Source organism: Vipera ursinii (genome assembly GCF_947247035.1).
Source record: "Vipera ursinii genome assembly, chromosome: 3".
Classification (NCBI taxonomy): domain Eukaryota; kingdom Metazoa; phylum Chordata; class Lepidosauria; order Squamata; family Viperidae; genus Vipera; species Vipera ursinii.
The window spans coordinates 31,404,988-31,429,718 of NC_139516.1; the positions used below are offsets into that span (position 1 = coordinate 31,404,988).

The following is a 24,731-nucleotide window of genomic DNA, read 5'->3' on the forward strand; positions in this document are numbered from 1 at the left end:
ATGTTCAGTGTAACGTCAGCACTGTATATGCATGGGTAACTTCTCTGACAGAGTTAAGAATAACTTATTCCCTCTATGTATTCAGAGAGTGGGTGCATCTTGCATATTTTTAGCATGTGTAAGCTTAAACAATATGAAGGAACTGAAAAAGGATCACTTTCTTTTCCAAAACCCATTTGTGGGGTTTTTTAATTTTTTTAATATTTGTTTGTTTGTTTGTTTAACTGCACAGGTTCTGCCACACATCCAGGTTACTCAATGTAAAACCATGTTTACAAGCTTTGTGAAACGCTAGTGGTATTAGGGCCAATCTAATCTCAGGGTAGGGGGTATAGAATATTACATATCTTCAGTGCTAATGATTAATATACTGATCACATGCACACATACTAAGGCTCAGTACTTTTTGACTGTTTTTAGCTGAGTAAAATATAGCCTTAATGGTCTGTAAATCCCAATTTACAACTTTGTGTGTTTTATCATTCCAGTTCAGTCAGCAGACTATGCTGTGCTTTAGGAATCAATCCGTGCAGTGGGTGATCTTCCTTAAAAATGGTTCAGGAAAAAAAAATACTGTACTTTTATTTGGAGATCCTGCATGCATAAATAAACCCCTAGGGAATTAGCTTTGATTACTTGCAAATTATTTTTAACTAGCAATCACTACACTGATTTTCAGCAACTCTTCCTCTTCTTGCTTCTTCTATCTGACTTAAAAAACTGTTTGTTTGAGGGAGTAATTTTAAGTTATTAAGAGGACATTAGATATAGCAGAAATTTCATCACTAACACAATGAAACTAAATTCAATCCACATACATGACTAACTGAGCCAATGCTTACTGAATTAACCAATGGCATAACATACTGAGCCAAGAACTACCGTAGCTAGTTACATTTTAGATTAATCTGCTGTTTGAACCCAGCTCTTCCATGAAAGCCAGTGAGATACGTTGGACCTCAACTCCTACCATCTCCATATATATATTACCAGTTAATCTCCAGCACATTAGGTTCAAGGTCTTGGTCATGATCTTTAAGTCCTTACATGGCATGGGTCCGGGATACCTCGAGGACCACCTGCTGCCGGCGTCAACTCCCCTCCGCCCTGTGCGTGCCCACAGAGAGGGCCTCCTCAGGGTGCCTCCGGTCAGGGAATGTCGACTGGTGGCCCCCAGGGGGAGGGCCTTCTCTGTGGGTGCTCCGGCATTATGGAACCAACTGCCGGTTGAGCTCCAGATGGCATCGGACCTCCAATCCTTCCGCCGCGGGCTGAAGACCCACTTATTTGAATTAGCTGGTCTGGCCTGATGGGGGAATATGGGTTTTTAATTGGTTTTTTAGTATTCTATTATTGTTGTATTTTAATTGGGCACTGGTTTAATTTCCTTTTAATTTTTGTACCGCTATTTATATATGCCCTGTGAACCGCCCTGAGTCCCTCGGGAGAAGGGCGGTATAGAAATAAAATAAAATAAATAAATAAAAATAAATTAGGAAGGTGCTAGGTTGGGGAAAGTCATGCTCTGTTTCACAAAATCATCAACAGATTTACTAATAACAGGCATTGTTTTTGAGCCATCTGCTTTCTCTGCTGTGCCAAAATTAAGAGAGGAAAACACCTTAAAAATAATTCTGATAAATACTAGCTGAGATTCTAAATTTACTCCCGTCAGAAGGGGGATGAGGTGTGGGGAAAACAACTTTAACCAACTTCTCCCTGGAAACCTTTGCTCCCCCAAAATCTCCTCCCAAAGGTTTTGGGGGCGGCACCTACACCAAAGCTGCAGGGGAGCAGGAACACAATTAAGTTCTTTCTTATCCTGCGTTAATAAAATTATTTTCTGAATCTTAGACCAAGTAGGAAATTACAATGACTCACCTGTTCAAGACAGGATTCATGACACTGTTTTCATCTACCTGAAATAGAGAGGTGTCAGCCGTTTTTTTGCCTTCTATAATGTTGCTGCAAAACACCAGGAACCCAGAGAGTGATGGGGGAAATATGAATGTAATGAATATAATAGGTACTAAAGTGAGTTCCTTGAACTGCATATTTCTTGCTGGTTTTATATCTTTTCTTTGTCTTGCATATGGAACAGTTTGTGAAAATGCCAACCCAGTTGTTGGCATTATCTGGATTCTATAATTAGCCTCTAGAGCCACAGAAGAGATCGTTTTCAGACCTTGACCCCAATCTAGAACATGTGACACAGTTTTTATTAGAGAGGAAAAATATATACAAATCATTTTCACATCGCCCTCCTCTAAAAAACAACATCTCTTCAAGAAAAGATTGTGGCAACAAGGAAGGAGCAACAACCAACCTAAGGCCTTTCTCAAGGATGGTTTTACAGTTTAAAAAACTTATCTCTTCCAGATGCCTGTTTTTTTCCCTTTTAAGAGCAAAGTCTATGAATACACATTTGTGTTTGTTTCTTAATGCTTTTATAAGAAGAACAAGATCACCATTAAACTTTAAACTGGATTTTTAGCACAAGCTGAGTATTTCTTGCTACTTAGTTGAATCCTCTTTAACATCTCCATGAAGATTGCACTTATAATATTTCAGAGAGAATAAGATCTCCCAGGAAATATCAAAAAAGAAAAACAGATGTTGGGGCGATCGATCAGGACTTAACGTTTTATGACACTACTATCAGACATTGATATGATTTCACTCAATATACAGTCTTTTTTCTATTGCTAGATAGTGAGGAGAATCAGCAAAGTCAAATGTCTCCTTGATGTTTATACTATTTTTATTTAGCTTTTAAAAGAATTATTAGTCACCTTTGCTAAGAATGATCACAAGCTATTTTACACCATAATCACAAAGGCTCCTCAGTAAATATTTGAAACAAACAGATGAAGCCTCAGTGCAGTGTACAGGTTGACATATCTGCCAGCGCAATGCTGTGTAGGAAGTCTGTTAAAAAAAAACCAACCCAAAATTTTTTAAGAGATTTCATCCCAACCCTGCTTTCCCATCAAAAGTATTAAGGAAGGTGCATAGGCAGATATTTTTCCTGGATAAGGGATATCTTTACTTGCATTGACTCATGACTCTGATAATTTATCCTTTTCCCCCACTATATTCTACTCAAAGCTGTTTATGGTCTATGTTTATTCCACCCTACACTATAGCTTGTTTTAGCATATTTCTTGAACAACTCATAGTGAGCTGGCTCATAGGTAAGGCTAAAATATAAATCATAGTTTATATATCACAATTGTTGGGTATACACATATATTAAGCTAAAAGTAAACAATTCATGTTAGATTGGTATTAAGGTGTCAGATGTGCATTTATTAGTTCTCTGATAAGACGGCATGTAAGTATCTTTAGCAGTGGTCATAGCATCTGTGTATATTTGCTTTAACTATTATAATTCACTCTATTGCTATTGATTTGGGACCATTCTTGGAACAGTTAGAAGTGAAGTTCAGATATTGAAAATAACCTTTTGGAAACTTTGGGAACACATATATCATTTTAGGGGATTATGATACAAAATAAGCTGGATCATGTTGAAACAGGTCAGACAAACTTTATTCTTAATGCCTAGGTTTTATGCTAGGGAAATGCTGGGATTCCCCATTCCATCCACCCTTTTCCTAACCAAGTTAAACTTATTTAGAACTTATACCAGAGTTGCTGGGATATCAAGTTCCCATTTTTAACAATTTGGAAGTAGGTCTGGGAGCAACAGTTTTGAAGGCTCAGGTTGCATGCTCCATTTGGTCATGAGTAGACTAGTAAATTTAATAATAAATAATAAAACTAACATAAATTAATAACATTATTAAACTGATATGCTGTCTGGAGTCACTGGAAATCAGACAGCATATCAATTTAATAAATTATTACTAATTATGGAATTAGGTCTATTCATTCCAGCATCCTAGATTGCATGGATGCCATATCTGGACTGCAAAAATCCAGATGACAGAATGACAGAATTGAATTTTGATATTTATAATACATAAATACATACTTTGGCCACCTAATGTGAAGGAAAGACTCACTGGAGAAGATTGAGGGCAATAGAAGAAGGAGACGACAGAGAATGAGGTGGCTGGATGGAGTCACTGAAGCAGTAGGCATGAGCTTAGATGGACTCCAGAAGATGGTAGTGGACAGGAAGGCCTGGAGTAACGTTGTCCATCACTTTGCAACTAACAACAACAACAACAACAACAACAAATACATATTGGATTTACGAAGCTTCAGGCATCTATAAGTTTAGTAATAGTGAGCAAATGATAAACAACATAAAATTTTGCTATTAAATAACAGAAACTACCATATGATATTTAGTTCTTCACCCTGAGATGCTTAGCCTCTGTTAAAATTTATCCAATTTATTTCTTATATTAGAATAGGAGTAACAAAACAACAAAATAACAGAGTTGAAAGGGATCCAAGCCCCTGCTCAGCAGGAAACTCTATACCATTTCATACAAATGATTGTCCAATCTCACCCACAACTTCTGAAGGAAAGTTGTTCCACTGGTTAGTTGTTCTCATCTGTTAGGAAATTTCTTCTAAATTTTACCTGTAGGGTGGTTTTCTCCTTGATTATTTTCCATCCATTGCTTTTTGTCCTGCCTTCAGATGCTTTGGAGAATAGGTTGACCCCCCCCCTTCTTCGTAGCAGCCCCTTAGCCCCTATTGACACTGCTGTTCCAATATAACCAATCAGTTTCTTTGCTGCCCTTTGGTGGTAATCTAGACTTTTCAACCCACTTCTGTTAACTCTAAAATATAATCTGGACAAATAATTGACCCTAAGATATTTTTGGTTATTGTTTTTATAACAGAACTACTAACTACTAACAGCTTTAACATTAATGTCTATACTTTGATAGTTATTTTAATTCTCATCTTTTGCAATGGAAAAATAGTATTTAATTCTATCTATGTCCAGCTTCCTATCATTCTCCCTCTGGGAGCTGACCATGCAGCTATGAGGTGTTCTCAAATCCCTTGAATTCATTGATCAAAACATTTTTCCACAAGCTCAGGGGATAAGTGGTCAATTTTAGTTTGGAATATTTAACTTGCAACCTAATTTGATCCAAGAAACTATTTTATAGTGAGTCAACTCTTGACTAGAAGAATGGGCTGCATCATGTTGAAGTGGCTCCCATGGACTGAGTGAAGCAACTAGGCCTTGAAGAACTGGTCAAACACTCCTGGGTAGATGACCTGTTTTAGCACACCTGAAAATGTGGCACAGCAGGAAAGATGTAACAATAGAAAGGGAGAATGCCCTGTCAATGGAAATAATTAGAGCTACTATGGCAGAAAAGAAATACTTCAGAAGAATTCATTCATTCATTCATTCATTCATTCATTCATTCAATAGTCCAAAGACTTTCCATTATCTGAATGTTGAAAACAGTTAAATATATTTTTAAAAAATATTGTATAAAATAAAACATAACATTTCAAACTCTAAAAATACTCTTTTTTAATGGACTGGTGTGTTTTTGCAAAGGCAAAAATTTCAGGACCAAGCACAGCCTTTGAAAAAGAATATGTCTTGGTCTGGGTGCAACAAATGAAAAAACTTTGTCCTATATAGGCGTGATGAACAGATTCATTTCTGAAAGTTAAGGAATATTCTCATGCAGTTTCTGCAATCTGGTGCCACAGATTTTTGGACCCCAATTTCCAAAATCCCTAGCCAGTATTGCATGCAAGAAATTTGAGGAACTAGAATCTGATACATCAAGAGGAAATTATAAATATAATAAATAAATATTATTATAATATTATAAATATTATAAAGAGAGACAGTTTATGACGTGCTTAATTCCCAGGACTATAGTAAATTGCATTTCATGAAAGAATGTCAGAAAACACTATTTTGATTTGTGCTGAATTTAACATTGCTCAAAAAAAATTGCACCTGGTTATTTGTTTATCTCAGGCTGCTAACTTTTATATAAAAAGCATATCAAAGACCTGTTTTCCGTGGAATTCTGACTACCCAACACAATTTGAGAAAGATTTCTTGAAAAAAGCTGGAGTTCCTCTAAGATAAATATCTAATCATCAAATAATGTCAAATATGCTTTACTAGAATTTAATATTTATGTAATCAAAAGACATGTTATTTATTCCTTAAATCTGAATCAGGCAGGTGGCAACTTAATTTTTTTCAGAGATGTGTAATAAATTCTGATAATCAGTAGTTCAGTAGGACATACTCCACAGCTCCAAAGATAATCTACAATCACATTTCCAGTTACCATAAATGAAGGAGATATTTTTTATATCCTGATTTAATGATTTATTCTAGGACTGCTACATCTGGGCAGATGATCTTTAAATGGCATTAGAGATTGAGAATTTGTTTTATCTCTTGGTAGCATTATTTATTATCAAATGAATCAAAGAATGACCTGATAGACTAAAATTTGGCTTATTGTGGTTCAATGTTTATGCGAATCTAGCCCTTGAGGTTAGTTTATGGTTCAATGAGTTGTATGAATCCAGGCCTTAATTCAATTAATCACAAGTTAATGTCTCATGATTTTTAAAACAATGAAATTGACAAAAATCAGCTGCCTGAAATGCCTTTAGTTAAGAAAGTAAAAAACATTATTAAAAAATTGTTATCCCAAAAGAAAATAAGGATCCAGATTAGTGCATAGTGGATTAGCATATTGCACTAAGCCATCTTGGGGTTGAGTTGTTTCATGCGAACTTATGCATTGTGGATTTGAAGCCATGGTTTGGGCTAGTGAAACATGTTGACCAGATATGGCTTAATCTACAAGGCATATTAAGCAAACCATAGATTAAAGGGATGTGTAATCTTAGCTTGTCATAAGATTTCTGTACAGGCCTGATAAATTTTAACTTTTATTATTTAAATACAGTATATCATAGTAACAGGGCTTTTTTTCTCATAGAATGCTCAGAACGGAGTTCCGGCACCTTTTTTGGATGGAACCTTGTAGGATAGGCAAGGCGGGTTGTATGACATGTGTGAGTTCTGGCACCTTTTTCTTTTACAAAAAAACACTGCATAGTAACAATAATTATTAAATTGCTCACATTTTAAAGATATTAAAAGAACAAAGGGGTGAACAGAGAACAGAGTATTCCAGTGAATAGAGTATTCCAGAATTGCCCTTCTTTTTAAATTTTGCTGTGCTGTGGATCCCAATGTGTGATTACTAGAACAAAAAAGTTTAATCAGTCTGCTAACATCCTTCTTCATCTGCAAATTAAAACTATAAAAAACTTGAATCTCTTTGAGTGGTCTCTAGGCTCTACTGAAATTCTACTAATTAACAATAATAACGAATACTTAGCAATCAGCAAATTAATGAAAGGTCATTAACAAATGTGTGTTTAAGAGGGTTGCAGTTTATTGAGGAAATGAAGCCAGCAGTTTATTGAATCTCTATAATTTTTATCAGGCTGAGATTTCTGAAAAAATCTCAAACGGCAAGAAAGCTTTTAAAAATGAAATGAGAATGCACGCTGCAAAGGTGATGTCCTGCTTAGTGTTTTAACTAGGCTCCCTGTTTGATATTGAAAAAGGGTAATAATTTTTTTTTACATTTTCAATGGAATTTTTTATGTTACTGGATTTTTTTTTTAAAAAAATGCATTGGTTTCAATTTTAAATATTTTTACTTTTCCCAGTCAGATTCTAAATAAGTAGTCTGTTGCCTATGAAGTTCTACATTTTACAATGCCAAGTTTTAGGTGCTGAAAGCAATTCTTTTAGTCAAATATCATTTTGGCTTTTCTCTGAGCTATCAAGATATATGGAAATTAAGCACACACTCAGAGAGAAAGAGAAACAATTAACTAACAAAAGCCTTAAAGTTTCCTTCAAGGTGGACTTCAGACGCCACACTGTGGTACAAATGGGATATGATATTGATTTCGACTTTGAGGTGGACAAAGGTTTCTAAAAGTTTCCTAGCATCTCATCTTCATCCAGCAAAAGAAAATTCACTAGACAGAAGAGGGGCTCAGGAAGAAAGCCAGAGGCTGTGTCAATTTTTTTTGTACTATAATGCAAATTGCTTCCAGATAGTGCTGAAACCCCAAGTATTGTTATACTATTAGACATTTTGTTCAGCGTAGTGGATTATCTTTTTCAATAATTATGGGAAGGAGCTTTCTGATCAGAACAAGGATGAAGATCTAGATGCTGCTAAATTAGACAGCATGCAGGTAACAATGGCTTAAATGTAGTCATGTGATCCTAAACTCATAAAATATGAAATGTGTGTTATGGTATCATTATTCAAGCTTTGCCATTTTGTATTTTTATCCCATCACTCACAGGTTGGGGTGGGGGGTCATATCACAGTATACCTTTTTGTTTTTTTACTTTCCCCTTGTGCAGATGCCTGTGTCTTTATTTCATTATGGGATCCTTTTCCAGCCACATCTTCTGTGAAAGCATGCCTCTCTGAAGCAACAAAAAACTACACTTCCATTTATGGTTAAAACCAGATGATAAGCACATTCTACAAGAAATGGCCATGAATATGCTTTTAAAGCTATTTTAGCCAAGCCAGAAAAAAAAGCAGGGTTGCCAAAACATTTTCAGCTGATGACAACAGTGGTGATGTATGTGTATATTTGTGTATGTGGAATGATTTATCTATGCATGTATAGAACATTATGAATTCTGTAAGACTTCTTTGCCATTTATGCATTTACAAACCTTACTCTTTCATTTCTCTTTTTATTTTTCATTTAAGCTGAAGGCTACAATTGCTTTACTTTTCCATGTACTAAAGATATTTAATTGTTTTGTCACTTTATTTTCAGAGTTTAATATACTTTACAGTATACTCTGGACTATATCTAGTAAGTATATGCAATTGCAATCCAAAAATGGTACTTTTCTGTCTTTCTTCTGTTAATCTCAAACATTTTACATGCACTATTGGAGATTACCAATGAGAATATCCTTGCCTTCTGGTTTGATGCCATGTAGAAGTGATGGGACTTTAATTCCCAAAATTCACATAAGAAGTTATGGATTCTGGGAACTGCACTACTGCCTGGTAATTTTGAAAGCTAAATTCTCAACACCTCTGAAAGATTCCCACAGCTGGGACCATATAATTTAGTGTACCAATGTAATTGATTATTGCTCAAGATCAAAGGGATTCTGTGCTTTCCTACCCTTTACAGAGTAGAAAGGTATACACTTATTATTTCCAGGACATTAAATGCCCACATTAAGGCACTAATTTTAGGACACATCTGGGCACCAATATGCCCATACCTATGCCCACAAACCCTTGGCACTGTGATCCATTCTCCAAATTAAAACAAGTTTACTGAAATAAAAATTACATAGAAGTTACATATTGCAAATGGTATCCTTCCTTCCTCCCTCCCTCCCATCCATCCAGATTTGCTTTTAATTGTGATCATTTGTCCAAATAGGAAGGCGTGGCTGAGAATGTGTTTGTCTTCCTTTAACAAAGATTCTTTCACTGAACATATTATTTTGTAAAAGCACCTGTAACTTTCCAAATTTCAACTGTGCTACTGAGTCAAAAAACTTGCTTAATTATGGGCTTTTAAAAGATTCCTTTAAGACTTCTTAAATACTCCTGGATTATTACATTATGTAAATCAATGTTAAATCAGGGAATTTACACTTTCTTTCCTCTGTGCCCACTTAAAAGATTCATTCTTGAAACATTGTCAAATAAAATGTGCAATAAAGCATTTTATTAGTACTGAAGGCACATCATAATATTATATCTAGACAGTTAAATCATATAGTCTATCCATGATGTGAAGATTAAATGCATCTTGAGTTTTCTGTGTGCAAGTATGAATGTCTATTCAAATATATGCAAGAACTATTTTGCTTGGGCTCACTTTACATATGTGTTACTTTAGAATCAGCATTAGTTATCTAAAATTGTTCCAAAGATAATTTCTTAATCATGAGTCTACTCAAAATGCCTGTAATCAATTACAGACATAAATCTGGGGATGTTCTAGATAGGGTTATATTTTAAGTTTAAAACAATAAATACATTTTCATCTCTCTTTCATAAATCTGAAGTCTGCATTTTTTCACATTATACTGAAGGTTTGTTGTAATCTGTTAAAATTCTGTTCTCATGTATATTTCTAGTTTTTCTTCCTGATCTATGAAACCTCGTAATCTATCCTTTCAAACTTGGCTTTGAGAACACAACAGCAATTAAACATACTTTCAGACATTAAAAAGTAATTATGCCAGACTGATTTTTACATGCAGTAATCTCTGCATTTTTTGCATGCAGAATCGTAACATTTGTTATTGGTTAGGTTTAAATTACACTGGTTTTTTAAATACTGATTTGTTGAATCCACTGTGGCTTAGTTTACATCATTCGCAAAGCTTTAAACATGGTTTACAAACCACAGTGACTGGATTCACACAACATGCCATCCAAAACCAAGGCATAACTACTGCTTATGAAGTGTCACTGTGGTGTAGTAGTTAAGGTGTTGGAATAATATCAGAGGGACTCAAATTCAAATCTAGATTCAACAACGGAAGTTGAATGAGATGTTAGACTATTCTCTGCTCAAACTACCTTACAAGATGCTTACGAGGATGAAACAAAAGAAGATCCTCATGTAAGTTATCTTGATTTCCTAGAGAAAAAGTGGGATGGGATTTAAATAATATTAATAATGTGTCAATCCAGCCTTTAGCTGAAATTATATTCTATAAAACAAGGTAAGTCAAAGTATTATAAGGTGAACATAGTCTTTATTGACTACTATGAGTAGAACAAACTAAATACATCTGTAACGGTTTGGGTTCTTTTATACAGTATATTAAATAAGTTATGCACATGAAATTGGTAACAAAAATTCCTAATATAGAATCAAATGACAAAAATATATAGAAAACAGAATCCACAAAGTATTCCCATAGTAGCATTTCATATCTTTCATTTCCATTTTCAAAAACCATTTTAAAATTATGACTGGTAATATGTAATCTGTGTACATTGATGTATTTTTTACTTAATACACATCAATCTATTGTAGTTGCATGTTAAATTATGGAAGACTGTCTATTTACATATAGTCTTAGAATGCCAATGAATGTTTTTTCACACACACACATATAATCTTTCTCTCTCTCAGACAAACACACATGCATACTTTTCTTTGGAACTGATCTTGTATCATTCTGTTCTATGGAAAGAATTAGGTGGCAATCAGTTTTGGAACAAGTAAGTAATGTTAGCACCACAGCTTTAATTCATATTTTCACATTTGCTGAAAAATCTTGGGAACAGTTCAAACTTGATAGTTCCTTGGAGTACTACAAACCTTTTCTTAAAATGAACACTAAAAATGTATTTATAAACATGTGTGAAGTCATGACCTTGGATTTTGATTTCTATTAAACAGCATGAATTTTAAAAAATCCATCTTTGGTAAATCACCACTAAAGGATGAGTTCCAGGTATAAATCAAATATTTTTCTCCAAGCAATGCATATGCATTCATGGAAATATGCAACACAGGAATCTGCAAAACAAAAACAAAGCACTAAATAATACTTTAGAGTATCTAATACACACTGAAAATTATTTTGCTACAATGGATTAGCTCAGGCATAACATCAAACCATGAGATTTTGGCATCATATGAATAAAGCCTTTACTTATATATAAATGCCTTCTTCCTTTGTACTGTATATTGATTCCCTCAATTTAATATTAAGACACACTACTATATCTGAGTAAGGCAAAACAGATGTTTGTGGTAAACCACAAATAGGGGATTAGAAGTCAAGAGCACTGGATTTTCATAAGCATGAATCTGAATAAATTCTGATAACCTTTCAAAAATAAAAGCTTTTATATGAAGCCACTCCTCTGAGATTTGAACTAGATGCATAAATATATCTCCCAATAGTTTCTGATGTTAGTGTTGGCAAAAAGCAACTATTTATATTAGGGGTAATTGTAAGAGAATAACTCTTTTCAACCATCCCCATATTGACTCGTTTTCTCGGAATTTGCATCTTAAAGCTAACAAAACTTGCTTTCCATCTGTGTTGTGATTTGCCTACTCTCTGCTGATCTTGATCTATTTGAATAAAGATCAACCTGGCATGTTTTAAGATTGAAAAAATCACAAAAAATCCTTCTTAAATGCAGCAAAAGAGCTAGATACATTATAAAGACACAGTGGGTAGATCTTGGAAACTTGGAACCTACAGAATTCATGAAGTATCTTGGAAAGATGCCATAATACTTTAATACATGAAATTATTCAATAGAATCAACAGTTTTAGTTTGCTCACAGAAAAAGAGAATTAAATTCATTAGCCTTGGCTGTTCATGAATGTTATTAAATGATGTGAATCTTCTATAATTTTACTAACATGTTTTGAGAGAATAGCTTTAACTTCTCCAACACAACACCCTCCACAGCAATTGGACTTCAAGTTCTATAAACCCCATAGACAATTATGTCAATGGCTATCTAATCTAGGGAAATATGAAAACTGAATGTACCTAGAGGACACCTGAACATGAAAGCCTGGATATAGGATATAACTGTTTGAGTCATGTGTGGTATGTGCCAATTAATTTATTCACTAATGCACCTTTAAAACAAAATATATAAAGCCATCAACACTTATGCAGAGAAGAGTGTGTGACAGAGTTGGGATGACAAAATAATCAGATTTGTTAAATGATACAATAAGACGTTCTGGAAAAATTTTGGACAGAACATTTTAATCCTTCCAACCAATTCATAAGCATTCTGCTCTGTATCCACAAGTTCCCAAAATTGGTAAGTGAAAAACCAGAGAATTGAACAAGTTTTGGATCTTCCTTTTAAAGCACAAGAACAGCATCTTTCAGTCATGTGTCCATTTCAGGAATGATGGAAAACATGAAAATGAAAACAAAAAAATCTTCAATGCTGGAGTATAAAGGTAAAAATAACAAGCTGCTTATATTATATTTACATAGTTTTGTCTGATAATGAAATGGTCCACTTATTCTGTCACAATATGTAAAAAGCCTAGAGGTACTCAAATAGCAATGGGTGGTGGTAGTGAAAACCCAACTGTTCAGATTAAACAGAGGAAGAATGGATATATTAGATGAAGAGAAAAGGCTTTCCAAGCAGCTTTGCTTCATGATAAATAGAAGAACAACTTGCTAGTTAGAAGCTTAAAATTATATCAGTATAGAGTATCTTTTGAGATAGTTCCATTAAAACAAACTCTCCATATTCCAGGAAACAATGAGATCATTCTGAGATCCCAAATTGGAAGGGCTAACACAGATTTCTAAAAATGTCACTGTAAAAAGCCGCCCTCCCCAACAAATAGCCTGAATTCCAAAGTGCAGGAATATAAATTTTTAATAATGTATTGAGGTTTCTGTTTTCCAAAGTACAAAATAACAAAAAACGTATTGAATGCAGAGTTCCCTTTTAGAGTGCATTTGTATCTACTGCTGTTACAGAAGCTGGAGTGGAGGATCGAGAAGTGGTGGCGGATGTTTTTTCCAGAGCTGGACTTGCTCTTCCGTCAACTACATTGAGGGTGGCTGCTGAAGACCGACTGGCTGATAAGGACACTGGCTTAACTTGGCTGTGCAGGCCTTGCCCACAGATTCGATGATGTCTCTCCCAATCTTTGTGCTGGCAGAAGGAGCCACAATAACGAGCAATGTTACATCCGCTGCATGTCTCACTGGCTTTGCGGCCACAATTCCAGCAGCTCTGGAAAACCAAAGAACAAACTTCTCCTTTAAGTATACTGAAAAAACAGTTTGAAGTTGGTTTATTATTTCAAGGAGGAAAAAGGCCTTGAGGGAGGTGCTATTAAGATAGTGCTTCAATACTGCTACAGTAGTAAGAAAATTCCTTGTATAATCAAATTCAAATGTTGTCCGGAATAACATAGAACAGTTTGCCAAATTCTATCAAATGGCAATCTAGCTATAATTATATCAGCTGTAACTGTCATATGATATGTTCGTAGATTTGTGAATTTACATTTTAGTGAAGGTGTTCATAGCAATTCCAACAATGTTTCTCCTTGGCACAAATTTAAGAAGAATAACTTAATTAGCAACCGTAAGTAAGCCACGTAACAGGCTCAAATAACATATTTCTGAAGAGCACGTTTTCCTTTACCAGGAAAACAATTTAATGATAAATTGTTAAATCATTCAGAGTGCAAAAAAAGCTGCTGGAACAGTATTTATTTAGACTGGCTTTGACACTGTAATCTCCCCAACAAGGATTTATATTCCTTCTATTTTCCAGATAACTGCAAGGAATATAATTCTTTCCATACTCGACCATTCAGTCAGAACTGAAAAAGCTTCTTACATGAGAAGCGAAATGTCTTCAAGAAAAAACAAAGAAAGTCTTTTGAAAAAAGCACCTTTGGGACAACCATGACCTAGATGACTGAGAATCCCCAAAGACAACTGAGATTAATTTATAACATAAAAAGGAGTGATGAAATTCTTAAAAAAAAACAGACAACCCCACCTCCCAAAACCAACAGAAAGTCACTTCATTTTTAAGGTGATGTCCAAGAGCTTCCCTATGCCCTCCCAAAAAACCAGGTATTTCTGCTTAGTCCTCACCTCTGTTGATTCTTCTTGCTCATTAATCACTAAGAAGGCATCTTCTGTAGCTTGGCGTTTGGCATCAGCAATGGTCTGCTCCATTCTAGCTCTTTCTGATGCAATCATTTCAAATGCCTTCTGCTCAGCCTCTGCTACTGCCTTTTGGACTTCAGACATAGCCTGGCGTTTGACTTCATTCACAGCTTCTTCTGAAAGAAAACAAAGGTTGTACATCAAACAGCTTCATGATGGAAAATAAAATGTAATAACTGAAGAAGACACTTCCAATCAACTGTGTAATAAAAGGGCAAAGTCACCCATAACTTTAGTTTTCCCTGAACTACTCCTGAACTTAAGGATCACCTTCATTCTACTATTTAGAATATTTGAGCTATTTGGAAACTGAGGTGAAAACTTTTTACCACAGGTTACTGGAAAACAAGTAAAACAGGGCAGGGAAGTTAAGCTCAGGGAAAAAAAAATAACACAGTAGTACCTTGTTACTCGTCGTTAATTGGTTCCAGGGGGCACAACGAATACAAAAAATGATGAGTACCAAACAAATTTTTCCATAAGGAATAATGTAGTGAGTCACAAGGCAACTGACCTACAAGTTCTAGCTTGTGTTGGGTAACAAACAAACCATGAGCGGGGGGGGGGGGGGGAAATTTACATGTCAAAATGAGCTAAATACAAAATGGGATGAGTTTCAAAGCAGTTGAGTACCAAGGCACCACTGTAACTTTAAAACGTTCTGCTAAGGATAGAACCAACAACCTCCTATTTGCAAGCATTCATAGAATTATTGTGGTTTTATAGTTACTCATGGTAAATGGGCAGCTTTAAAAATGGTAAGTGCTAACCCAATTGAACAAGAATTTGTTCTTTCTTTTGCAAAATAGCTGATAAACGGCTGGCTTGACCTGCAGTCGATGGAAGCACTCTTTCCCAAATGAACAGAGCGCTCAAAGTGACAAGGGAAGTACTTGGGAAGTAGAGCAGTAAGAGACACCCTGAGGCCGTTTTGATCAAGAGTTGGGGATGCGCAGAGGGCAATATCATCCAACAAAAACATTTGCTGGCCTGTTCTGAAGACAAGATAGCTAGGCAATACACACAAGATCTTTCTAGAGCTGCAAAATTTGCAAGCTATGCTATATGTATTAGCTTAACCCCAAACTAGTTAGAGCAAATGCCTCAGACATGAGCTATGAGAGAAGTCAGTTCACTTATCAGAGAGGGAAGGTATGGGAAGAATCTTACAAAAAAAATGAATTAATGTATAAAACCTCATCCCCTCCTTACAAAAAGATTAGAATAGCAATAGCACTCTTAGACTTATATACCACTTCATAGGGCTTAACAGCCCTCTTGGTTTACAGAGTCAGCATACTGCACCCAGCAATCTGGGTCCTCATTTTACTGACCTAGGAAGGATGGAAGGCTGAGTCAACCTTGAGCCGGTCAGGAACTCCTGGCTGTGGGCAAAGCTAGCCTACAATACTGCATTCTAACCACTATATCACCATGTCTCTTGGAAAGTAATCATATCTGAAAAATGCTGAATTGTCCAAAGTTATACAAAAATCTTTGTAGACATTGAAACTCAAGCCTTTTCAAGGCTTCTACTTTTTCTTGGCAACTCCTTCACTTACAGGTTCAACTACATTATCTGTGTTACAGTTTTCATTTTACTCCCATTGCTCAGGAGAAATACTTGTACTTATGGACTGTGTACCTTCATTTCAACTGAGCTTTCTTTTATTTAAAGATTTAGTCATTAATTACATATACCTTTAGCTACCTTTCCCCAAAAGATAAAGGCAAACCAGTCATACATAAGACATATTTTAGTCAATATCTGAATTAGTTGTGAAACTATTACTTATATAATTTAAAGCAAAGGTCCCCTAACTACCTGAAACATTTATCCATAGCTAGATACCTTACTGCCTGACAGAATGCTGCAAAGACATTTGCAGAAAGTGTTTTGAAAAATTATACCTTTAACATAAACCAAGAAATAGGATTGTGTGATTGTTATTTATGTCCTCTTTCCTTTGCCCCTTCAGGACAGGACCATTTCCTTTTTTACTTGTTTCCTTACAATTCTGCTACGTCTTCTCTGAAACAGAGTGGATACTGCCACTGCCACTAGTTGCCCAAAAAATCTCTAGTCGGAACATGCCAAGATGGATCTTGGACCTCATGCCAGCTTCTCAGAGTGGCTGCTTGCCTGTTTAGTTGTAATTCAGAACCACCTCAGCTATGTATTTGGAATTTTTGATTTACTGTGGCTCTCCAGGTATTTTCTCTTTAGGTCAGTGATAGGAATTTGTGACTTTCCAGATGTTTCTTAACAAAATAACATCCCACAGCAAGGTATTGAAACAGGCTTCCTTACTTACCAGCCTTTTTCCATATCTCTTCTGTGACATAACCAGCTGTTCCTTGCCTGCTACTGAACTCCCGCTGAGATTCTGCAAAAGGAACAATGATGGCAATAATATTAAGCATGGAAATGTAGCCCTGCTAAACTAAAAAGAAAAAAATTATATTCAGCATCTGTGTAGCAAGAGAGCAGAATGGGTTAATCGCTAAAACCAAACCAAGAGATGCCTGCAATTAAAGAGTGTTCAGCAATATCAAAATGACAGATGATCACTTTTAATTTTAATTTAATTTAGATCACTGCAAAAATTATTGCACAGCATATTTCATTTCCATGTTTAAATTCCACAATGTAATCTTTGCTAATGGTGCCTTGTATTTCAAAGAAGAGGGACGCGGTGGCTCAGTGGGTTAGGACGCTTGAGCTTGTCAATCAGATGGTCGGCAGTTTGGCGGGTCGAATCCCAAGTGCCGCGTAACAGAGTGAGCGCCTGTTACTCGTCCCAGCTTCTGCCAACCTAGCAGTTCGAAAGCACGTAAAAAGGCAAGTAGAAAAATAGGGACCACTCCGGTGGGAAGGTAACAGCGTTCCATGCGCCTTTGGCGTCTAGTCATGCCGGCCACATGACCACGGAGACGTCCTCGGACAAGTGCTGGCTCTTCGGCTTTGAAATGGAGATGAGCACCAGCCCCTAGAGTTGGAAACGACTAGCACGCATGTGCGGGGGAACCTTTACCTTTACCTATTTCAAAGAACCTTAGACAGCTTTATTTTCCAGTTGAAAAGTGAAATATTCACAAGGCTTCATGCAGATTATATTCTCAATCCAAAATAATATGGTAATTAGATGTAAAATTTGCATATTTTAAGTTGAAAATAATGCTTTTGTTTTACCCAGATATAGGCATACTTCATCTCTAACCTATCACCTGTTTCTTGTCTCTGGGATCCTGTATACTATAACAAGGTAGAATACAGGTACCTTATTGTTGTCTTACAACTGTTCATTTAATGACCGTTCAAATTATATGAGCATTGAAACAAGTGATGTATGGTTGTTTTTCATGCTTACAACCATTGAAGCATCCTCAAGGACACGTGATTAAAATTCAGACGCTTGGCAACTGATTCATATTTATGACGGCTGCAGCATCTGAGGGTCACGTGAGCAACTTTTGCAACGTTCTGACAAGCAAAGTCAATGTGGAAAACAGATTCACTTAACAATCATGTTATAACTTAACAATTGTGGCAAGAAAAGTCATAAATGAGACAAAACATACCTAACAACTGTTTCATTTAGAAAAAGAAATTTTGGGCTTAATTGTGGTTATATGTTGAGGACTACCTATACAAACTTAAAAGTTCCAGCTTCAAAAATAGTGTAAAGTACAGAGAGCATTGTGAAAGGTGTTTTTTTGTCTGTAGCTCAAAATATTAGAATTCAACTCCTATCAATCCTTATTAGCCAAAGTAGGAGAAATGGCATTTATTCAGAAACAACATACATTGCCAAATGCTATGAGGACAATCAAAAGGGGTATTTGGCTCAAGTGTTGTAGAAAGAATGGAATGGATTTTTAGTTTAGCAAAGCATTTTAAAAGTTCAATTAAACCTATACATTATGCTCAAGGGCTGCACAGATGCTATTGAGAGAAAATCTGGCCTCCAGATTACCATTCATCAAATATAGACTGCATTCAATATGTATACTAATAGCAAACTCATTTCCTAAGTGTGGATATTTACACAGCCAAAATGCTTAAATGCTTAGAGAAACCCCCAAGCTTCCACTGACCAAAGTCAACGCTAGCAAAATTATGTCAAAGTACCGGCAGGATAAAGAGAAAAAACACAGCGGAAATGGAACTGGAGCATCTTGAAAATTATTACAGCTAACGTTTTTGGAAACCTAAACAAAAGCCCAATGCAAAACTTTATATTGCAAAGCCAGCTTGGTTGATTATTTTTTTTATTCAATGTATACCCTATCTTTCTGGTAGGCAACAGAATAAACTGTCATTTTAAACAAGGAGGGGAAAAAATAGAATGTTCATTTTTATCACTGTAAAATTTACTCTGAACCTAAAGCCAAGAAGTAGCTTGGAATATGAAACACACATTATTATTTTTCTTTCCAATCTTGATGCAATGTGTAAATTCAGGCACCAATATTTAAACTAAGTACTCATCCCAAAGAAATGGCCAGCTGGAAGCAATTCAGAGGGAAAAGGAGCTGCTTCCCATCACAACATCCTCTGAGGCTACCTGGTTCCCTCCTCCTGCTGTAACTTGTTTAGATTATTAGCCTCTGGCACTGACTTACATGCAGGTCACTTTGAAAACCTTTTTGGATGAAGGTTGCATCCAAATGATGCACATTACAAATAAATTAGGTACTGTGTCCCTCCCAAAATATCAGCTAACATCCTTTCCAAATTCATTATGTTTTTTGATTCTGAAGGGGGAGTAAGGTTTTTTTTTTTAAAAAAAAAATACGTCAGTTCTGGATTCAGTTCCCAGGGCTCATTTGCATTTGCATTTGGGAAAGTGAAATTGAAGCCAAACTTTGCATCAATATTACCAGAACATCAATGATTTAATTCATAGTAAGGTGGTGCAAATCAATGGGGAAGATTAAAGAACACCGTTATGCTTAAAATGCTACTGAAATAGTAGTTGAGAGTGCAGAGCATTTCATTCTACTTCAGAATGTTGAAGAAGTTTAGAATAACAACTGATTCATTATTTTTGCATTAGGTTTTGTTAACATTAGCTTGAGATTTGCCTGAAGGTACTTTTATGTCAGGGCTTTTCAACCTGTGGTACGGGTGCCACCTGTGGTACATTGGTACCTGGCAGGTGGTACGCGACCATCCTAGAAAAGTGGTAGCGGGGGAGGAGAATGAGCTGAACCGGTGGCAGCACCGCACAAGCCTGAGCGAGAGATGGCTGGAGCTGCAGGGCTGTCAGGGCTCAATGAAAGCGCCAGGATCAGCACTTCTTCAGGGCTGTCAGGGCTCAATGGAAGCGCCAGGATCAGAGCCAGGTTCCAGCTGGACCTCAGCGCTGATCCTAGCGCTTCTGAGCCCAGAAGAAGCACCGTTCAGCTGGAATGTTGCAGCAATCTCCAGGCTCTTGTGATTTACATTCAGATGCTTGGCAACTGATTCATATTTAAGACGGTCACAGTGTCCCAGGGTCATGTGAAGTGGCCAAAACCTGCTGCAACCACCCAGCAGATGGGGGGGGAATAAAAACCAAACACCCCCCACCCCCAATCCTCAACAAGAATGCTCACAACAATGAAAACCTCATACAAGAGGAAGAGTGCCACCGGGCTGGCAGGTAAGTGTCTTGCTCGGCTGTGGCTTGGGGGGCACTTTTTTCAGTGCCATTGTAACTTTGAAAAGTCACTAAGTGAACTGTTGTTAGTAGAGGACTACCTGTACTTCATCACTTTTTTCCTTTTTTTTTTGGTCATCAAGTTTTTGATACCTTGCTAGATGACTGGTGGTACTCGGATGTTGCCATATCCTAAAAGTGGTACAATGGGTGAAAAGGTTGAAAAGCCCTGCTTTACGTTGTTCTATATTTATTGGTAACAGTGTACTCTTTAACTCCTTTAAATGTGCTTAAGCTTACAGATGGAGCACTGTAAAGCAATTCAAACAATTTTTCCTCATTCTTCTTTTATTCAGACAAAAATCTAGACCAGTGTTTCTCAACCTTGGCAACTATAGGTCACATGGACGTCAGCTCCCAGAATTCCCCAGCTTAAAATGGCCACGGTTGGGAAATACTGATCTAGAGTATACTAATACAAAGCCACTGCCTTAAATTCAGGGCGTCAATGCATACCACTGCTGATTGAGTCTGAGCTCCCAGGACTATGTTGCCGCATGGTTGAATCGCTCCCTCCTTTCCGTGGCTCGGTGGGCTCACTGCATCGCCTTTTCCAGTAATTGAGCTCCTCCCTGTCAGCTTCTTGACAACGGCGGAGGACAGCCATGGAACGCCTGGTCTTCTCTACCATTTCCATAATACAATTCAATGCCTTCAACAGGGAAAAGAATAGCGCATTTTGATACATGTCGGCTTCACAAAAGGACAGTAAGCAGAGTTTTCCTGCACTGGTGCCTACGTAAGAGTTTTTTGTTATACTTTTCTGTAACAGATTTGTCCTGCAGAAACAGATTCTGGAACACATAATGAGCTACTTCCCAATAATTAATCTAGCCTGTGAAAAAATAAATGGTGTTAAAAATGAGGATCTTCTCTATAAAACAGATATTATTCAGGAGCTTTTGAAATATAAGCAAAATTATATCAATCAGAATAGTGCTAGAAGGGACCTTCTCGTCCAACCCCCAGCTCAAGCAGGAGTCCCTATACAACTTGAGACACTTAAAGTGGCTGTCCAGACTCTTCTTAAAAACCTCCAGTGGTGAAGCACCCACAACCTTTGAAGGCAAAAAGCTGTTCCACTAGTTCAGGGGTCGGCAACCTTGGCTCTTTTATGACTCGCGGACTTCAACTCCCAGAATTCCTGAGCCAGCATAGCTGGCTCAGGAATTCTGGGAGTTGAAGTCCGCGAGTCATAAAAGAGCCAAGGTTGCCGACCCCTGCACTAGTTAATTCTTCTCACTGTTAGGAAGTTTCTCCTTAATTCCAGGTTGCTTCTCTCCTTGATTAGTTTCCATCCGTTGCTTCTTCGTCTTGCCTTCTGGTGCTTTGGAAAATAAGTTGACTCTCCTCTTCTATTTGGCAGACCCTCCAATACTGGAATACTGCTATCATGTCACCTTTAGTCCTTCTTTTCTATAGACTAGCCATACCCAGTTCCTGCAACTGTTCTCCAGGCCTTTAATCATCCTAGTTGCTCTTCTTTGCACTTTTTCCAGTGTTTCAACGTATTTTTCGTAGTGTAGTGTCCAAAACTGGATGCAATATTCTAGGTGTGTTCTAACCAAGGTTTTTTAAAAAGCAGTACTAATGCTTCACGTAATTTTGATTCTATGCCTCTGTTCATACAATCAAGGATTATATTAGCTTTTTTGGCTGCTGCCATATACTGCTGGTTCATATTTAAGTGATCGTCCACTAGCACTCCAAGGTCCCTCTCTCATAGTTACTCTTTTTGGAGTCAGGTTTTGCTTAATCTGTACTTGTACCTTTGGTTTTTCCTGCCTAAGTGTAAAACCTTGCTTTTCTCCACATTAAATTTCATTTTATTGAATAGGGCCCATTGTTCAAGTTTGTCAAGATCTTTTTGGATCCTAAGTTGTCTTCTGGGGTATTGGCTATTCCTGCCAACTTAGTGTCATCTGCAAATTTGATGATTTCACCTTCTATTCCCTCATCTAATATCTAATGTTAATATGTAGGACAGTGTTTCTTAAACTTTTTTATGTCAGGACTCCTTCCTACTCATTAAAAATTATGGATGACCTAAGATGACCTTTCATTTTATGGATTATATTCACTGATATTTACCGTATTAAAAATTAAAATTTCTGTATATGCTGAATAATAATGATGATGATGATGATGATGATGATGATGATGATGTTGGAAGGGACCTCAGTTGTGTTTGTTTGATGGGATTTATTGTATTATTTTTCAATTTAAGCTGGCTAATAATTTTCATTCTGCAGACCCCTTAGTGGGTTTTGGGGGACCCCAGAAGTCCTACACTTTAAGAAACCACCAATCTAGGAATTCTAGCATGTGGATTTTAATTCAAATTGTTAAGAAGAAAATGCTGTTCCCTACTGAGTGGTTTCAGCTCTAACCACGTTTGAAAAGCAGTATGGGGTTGTTTTCCTCTATTAACATCATTCCCTATAGAAAACAGCATGCAAACTTTGCCAAAAAAAAGCACATATATAAAGCATATAAAGTCAAATAAATTATCCATTGAATCCACTACGCTATTTAACTGGCAGTGGCCCTTCCAGGATATCAGAAGGCATGTGAATGTGTCCCCCTCCCCCATACTCTTACACACAGCTAAACAGCATGCAGGAGTCAAACTTGGAACCATGTATATGTGCCACACGTGCTCTAGCAGTAAATTAAATCCTCTCTAGACTAAACAATCACCTAATCATACAAACATGTATTTGGCTGTGTGCATACGCATATTGCCATAACTCAAAGATACAACACATGCTTTGTATATCAAGAATCCAGATTTACTTCCAAATAAAAGAGTCAAATAGTAAGTGAAAAGGTGGACCTCTTCCCAAGATGCTGAAGAGCTGCTGCAAGAATTTAATCAGGTTACATGGACAAACAACCCGAGTTATTATAAAATTGATTCCTATGTACATAATTTTGATTTAATAGAATGTTATGAAGTCCACGCTTAAGACGAGCAGAAGGAGAGTCATATTTGTACATATTATTTTATTTTTACCCCAGGCTCTTACATGATCCAGATGCTTCCATTCATCAGCCCATTCCCTCTCTGTTAGGCGATGATCCACCAGTTCATCCTGGTAACCTCCATTTAATCCTGCTATAAAATGTAAGGAAATACTACAATCTGAAAATTGTATAGTCTAGAATCCTTACAGTGTGATACAAAAGGAGGAAGGGATAAGAGATTATTTCTATCAACACATATTAATATTTACAATGCATAAATACATATTGGATTTACAAAGCTTCAGGCATCTATAAGATCAATAATAGTGAGCAAATGATAAAAAATACAAACTTTTGCTATCAAATAACAGAAACTACCGTAACCCTGAGATGCTTAGCCTCTGCTAAAATTTGTCAAATTTTTATCTTATATTAGAATATGAATAAAAGAACAACAGAATAACAGAGTTGGATGAGATCTTGGAGATCTTCTAGTCTAACCCCTGCTCAGGCAAGAAACCTTGTACTACTTCAGACAAATGGCTGTCCAGTCTTTTCTTAAAAACTTCCAATGTTGGAGCATTCACAACTTCTGGAGGCAGGTTGTTCCACTGGTTAATTGTTCTAACTGTCAGGAAATTTCTCCTTAGTTCTAGGTTGCTTCTCTCCTTGATTAGTTTCCATCCATTGCTTTTTGTCCTCCCTTCAGGTGCTTTGGAGAATAGCTTGACCCCCTCTTCTTTGCGGCAGCCCCTGAGATATTGGAACACTACTATCATGTCACTCCTAGTCCTTCTTTTCATTAAACTAGACATACCCAATTCCAGCAACCATTTTTATATGTTTTAGCCTCCAGTCCTGTAATAATCTTTGCTGCTCTTCTCTGTACTCTCTCTAGAGTCTCAACATCTTTTTTATATCCTGGCAATCAAAACTGGATGCAGTATTCCAAGTGTGGAATAACCAAGGTATTACAAAACTAGAAAACCAATCCTGGTAATCTGCATTTGGACTGGAAATACAGTACATTGGAAAATATAGGCATCTCTGTCTCGCTGGACAAATCTCATTACCTATACTATGTCTTTCTCGCAAATCCCTGTGTTCCAGCATCTTGCTTGCATCTCTATACAAATGGGATGTTGCAATGTCTTCTAGGGTATAATGCTGGAGTGGAGGAGGTGTAGGATGAAATTGCCCAGCTGGGTTAATGATAGGCAGCATGAGGGATGGACTGTGTCGAGGTGCTGGGCTAATGGTGCAAACTCTTTTGGCAGGAGGCTCTGAAGGGATCGGCTCTCGCTCAAAGTTATTCTCTTCCCTTCTGTAAGCAAGACAA

At 36.7% G+C, this 24,731-nt stretch overlaps 1 protein-coding gene across 4 annotated transcripts in view; it reads right to left on the minus strand.

Moving 5' to 3' along the window:
• Nucleotides 1–10,760: 10,760 nt before the first annotated feature.
• CBFA2T2 (CBFA2/RUNX1 partner transcriptional co-repressor 2) overlaps nt 10,761–24,731 on the minus strand; it is an 87,498-nt gene continuing 73,527 nt past the window's right edge. For 3 of the 4 annotated variants that reach the window (XM_083359248.1, XM_083359251.1, XM_083359250.1), the window contains 6 exons: nt 24,466–24,716; nt 23,455–23,543; nt 20,882–21,077; nt 17,036–17,107; nt 14,646–14,836; nt 10,761–13,767 (listed from right to left, as the gene is read on the minus strand). In XM_083359248.1, the coding sequence (XP_083215374.1) occupies nt 13,477–13,767; nt 14,646–14,836; nt 17,036–17,107; nt 20,882–21,077; nt 23,455–23,543; nt 24,466–24,716 (1,090 nt within the window). In that variant the 3' untranslated portion in view covers nt 10,761–13,476. The remainder of the gene's footprint in view (nt 13,768–14,645; nt 14,837–17,035; nt 17,108–20,881; nt 21,078–23,454; nt 23,544–24,465; nt 24,717–24,731) is intronic. The other variant, XM_083359249.1, reaches the window with a different exon arrangement.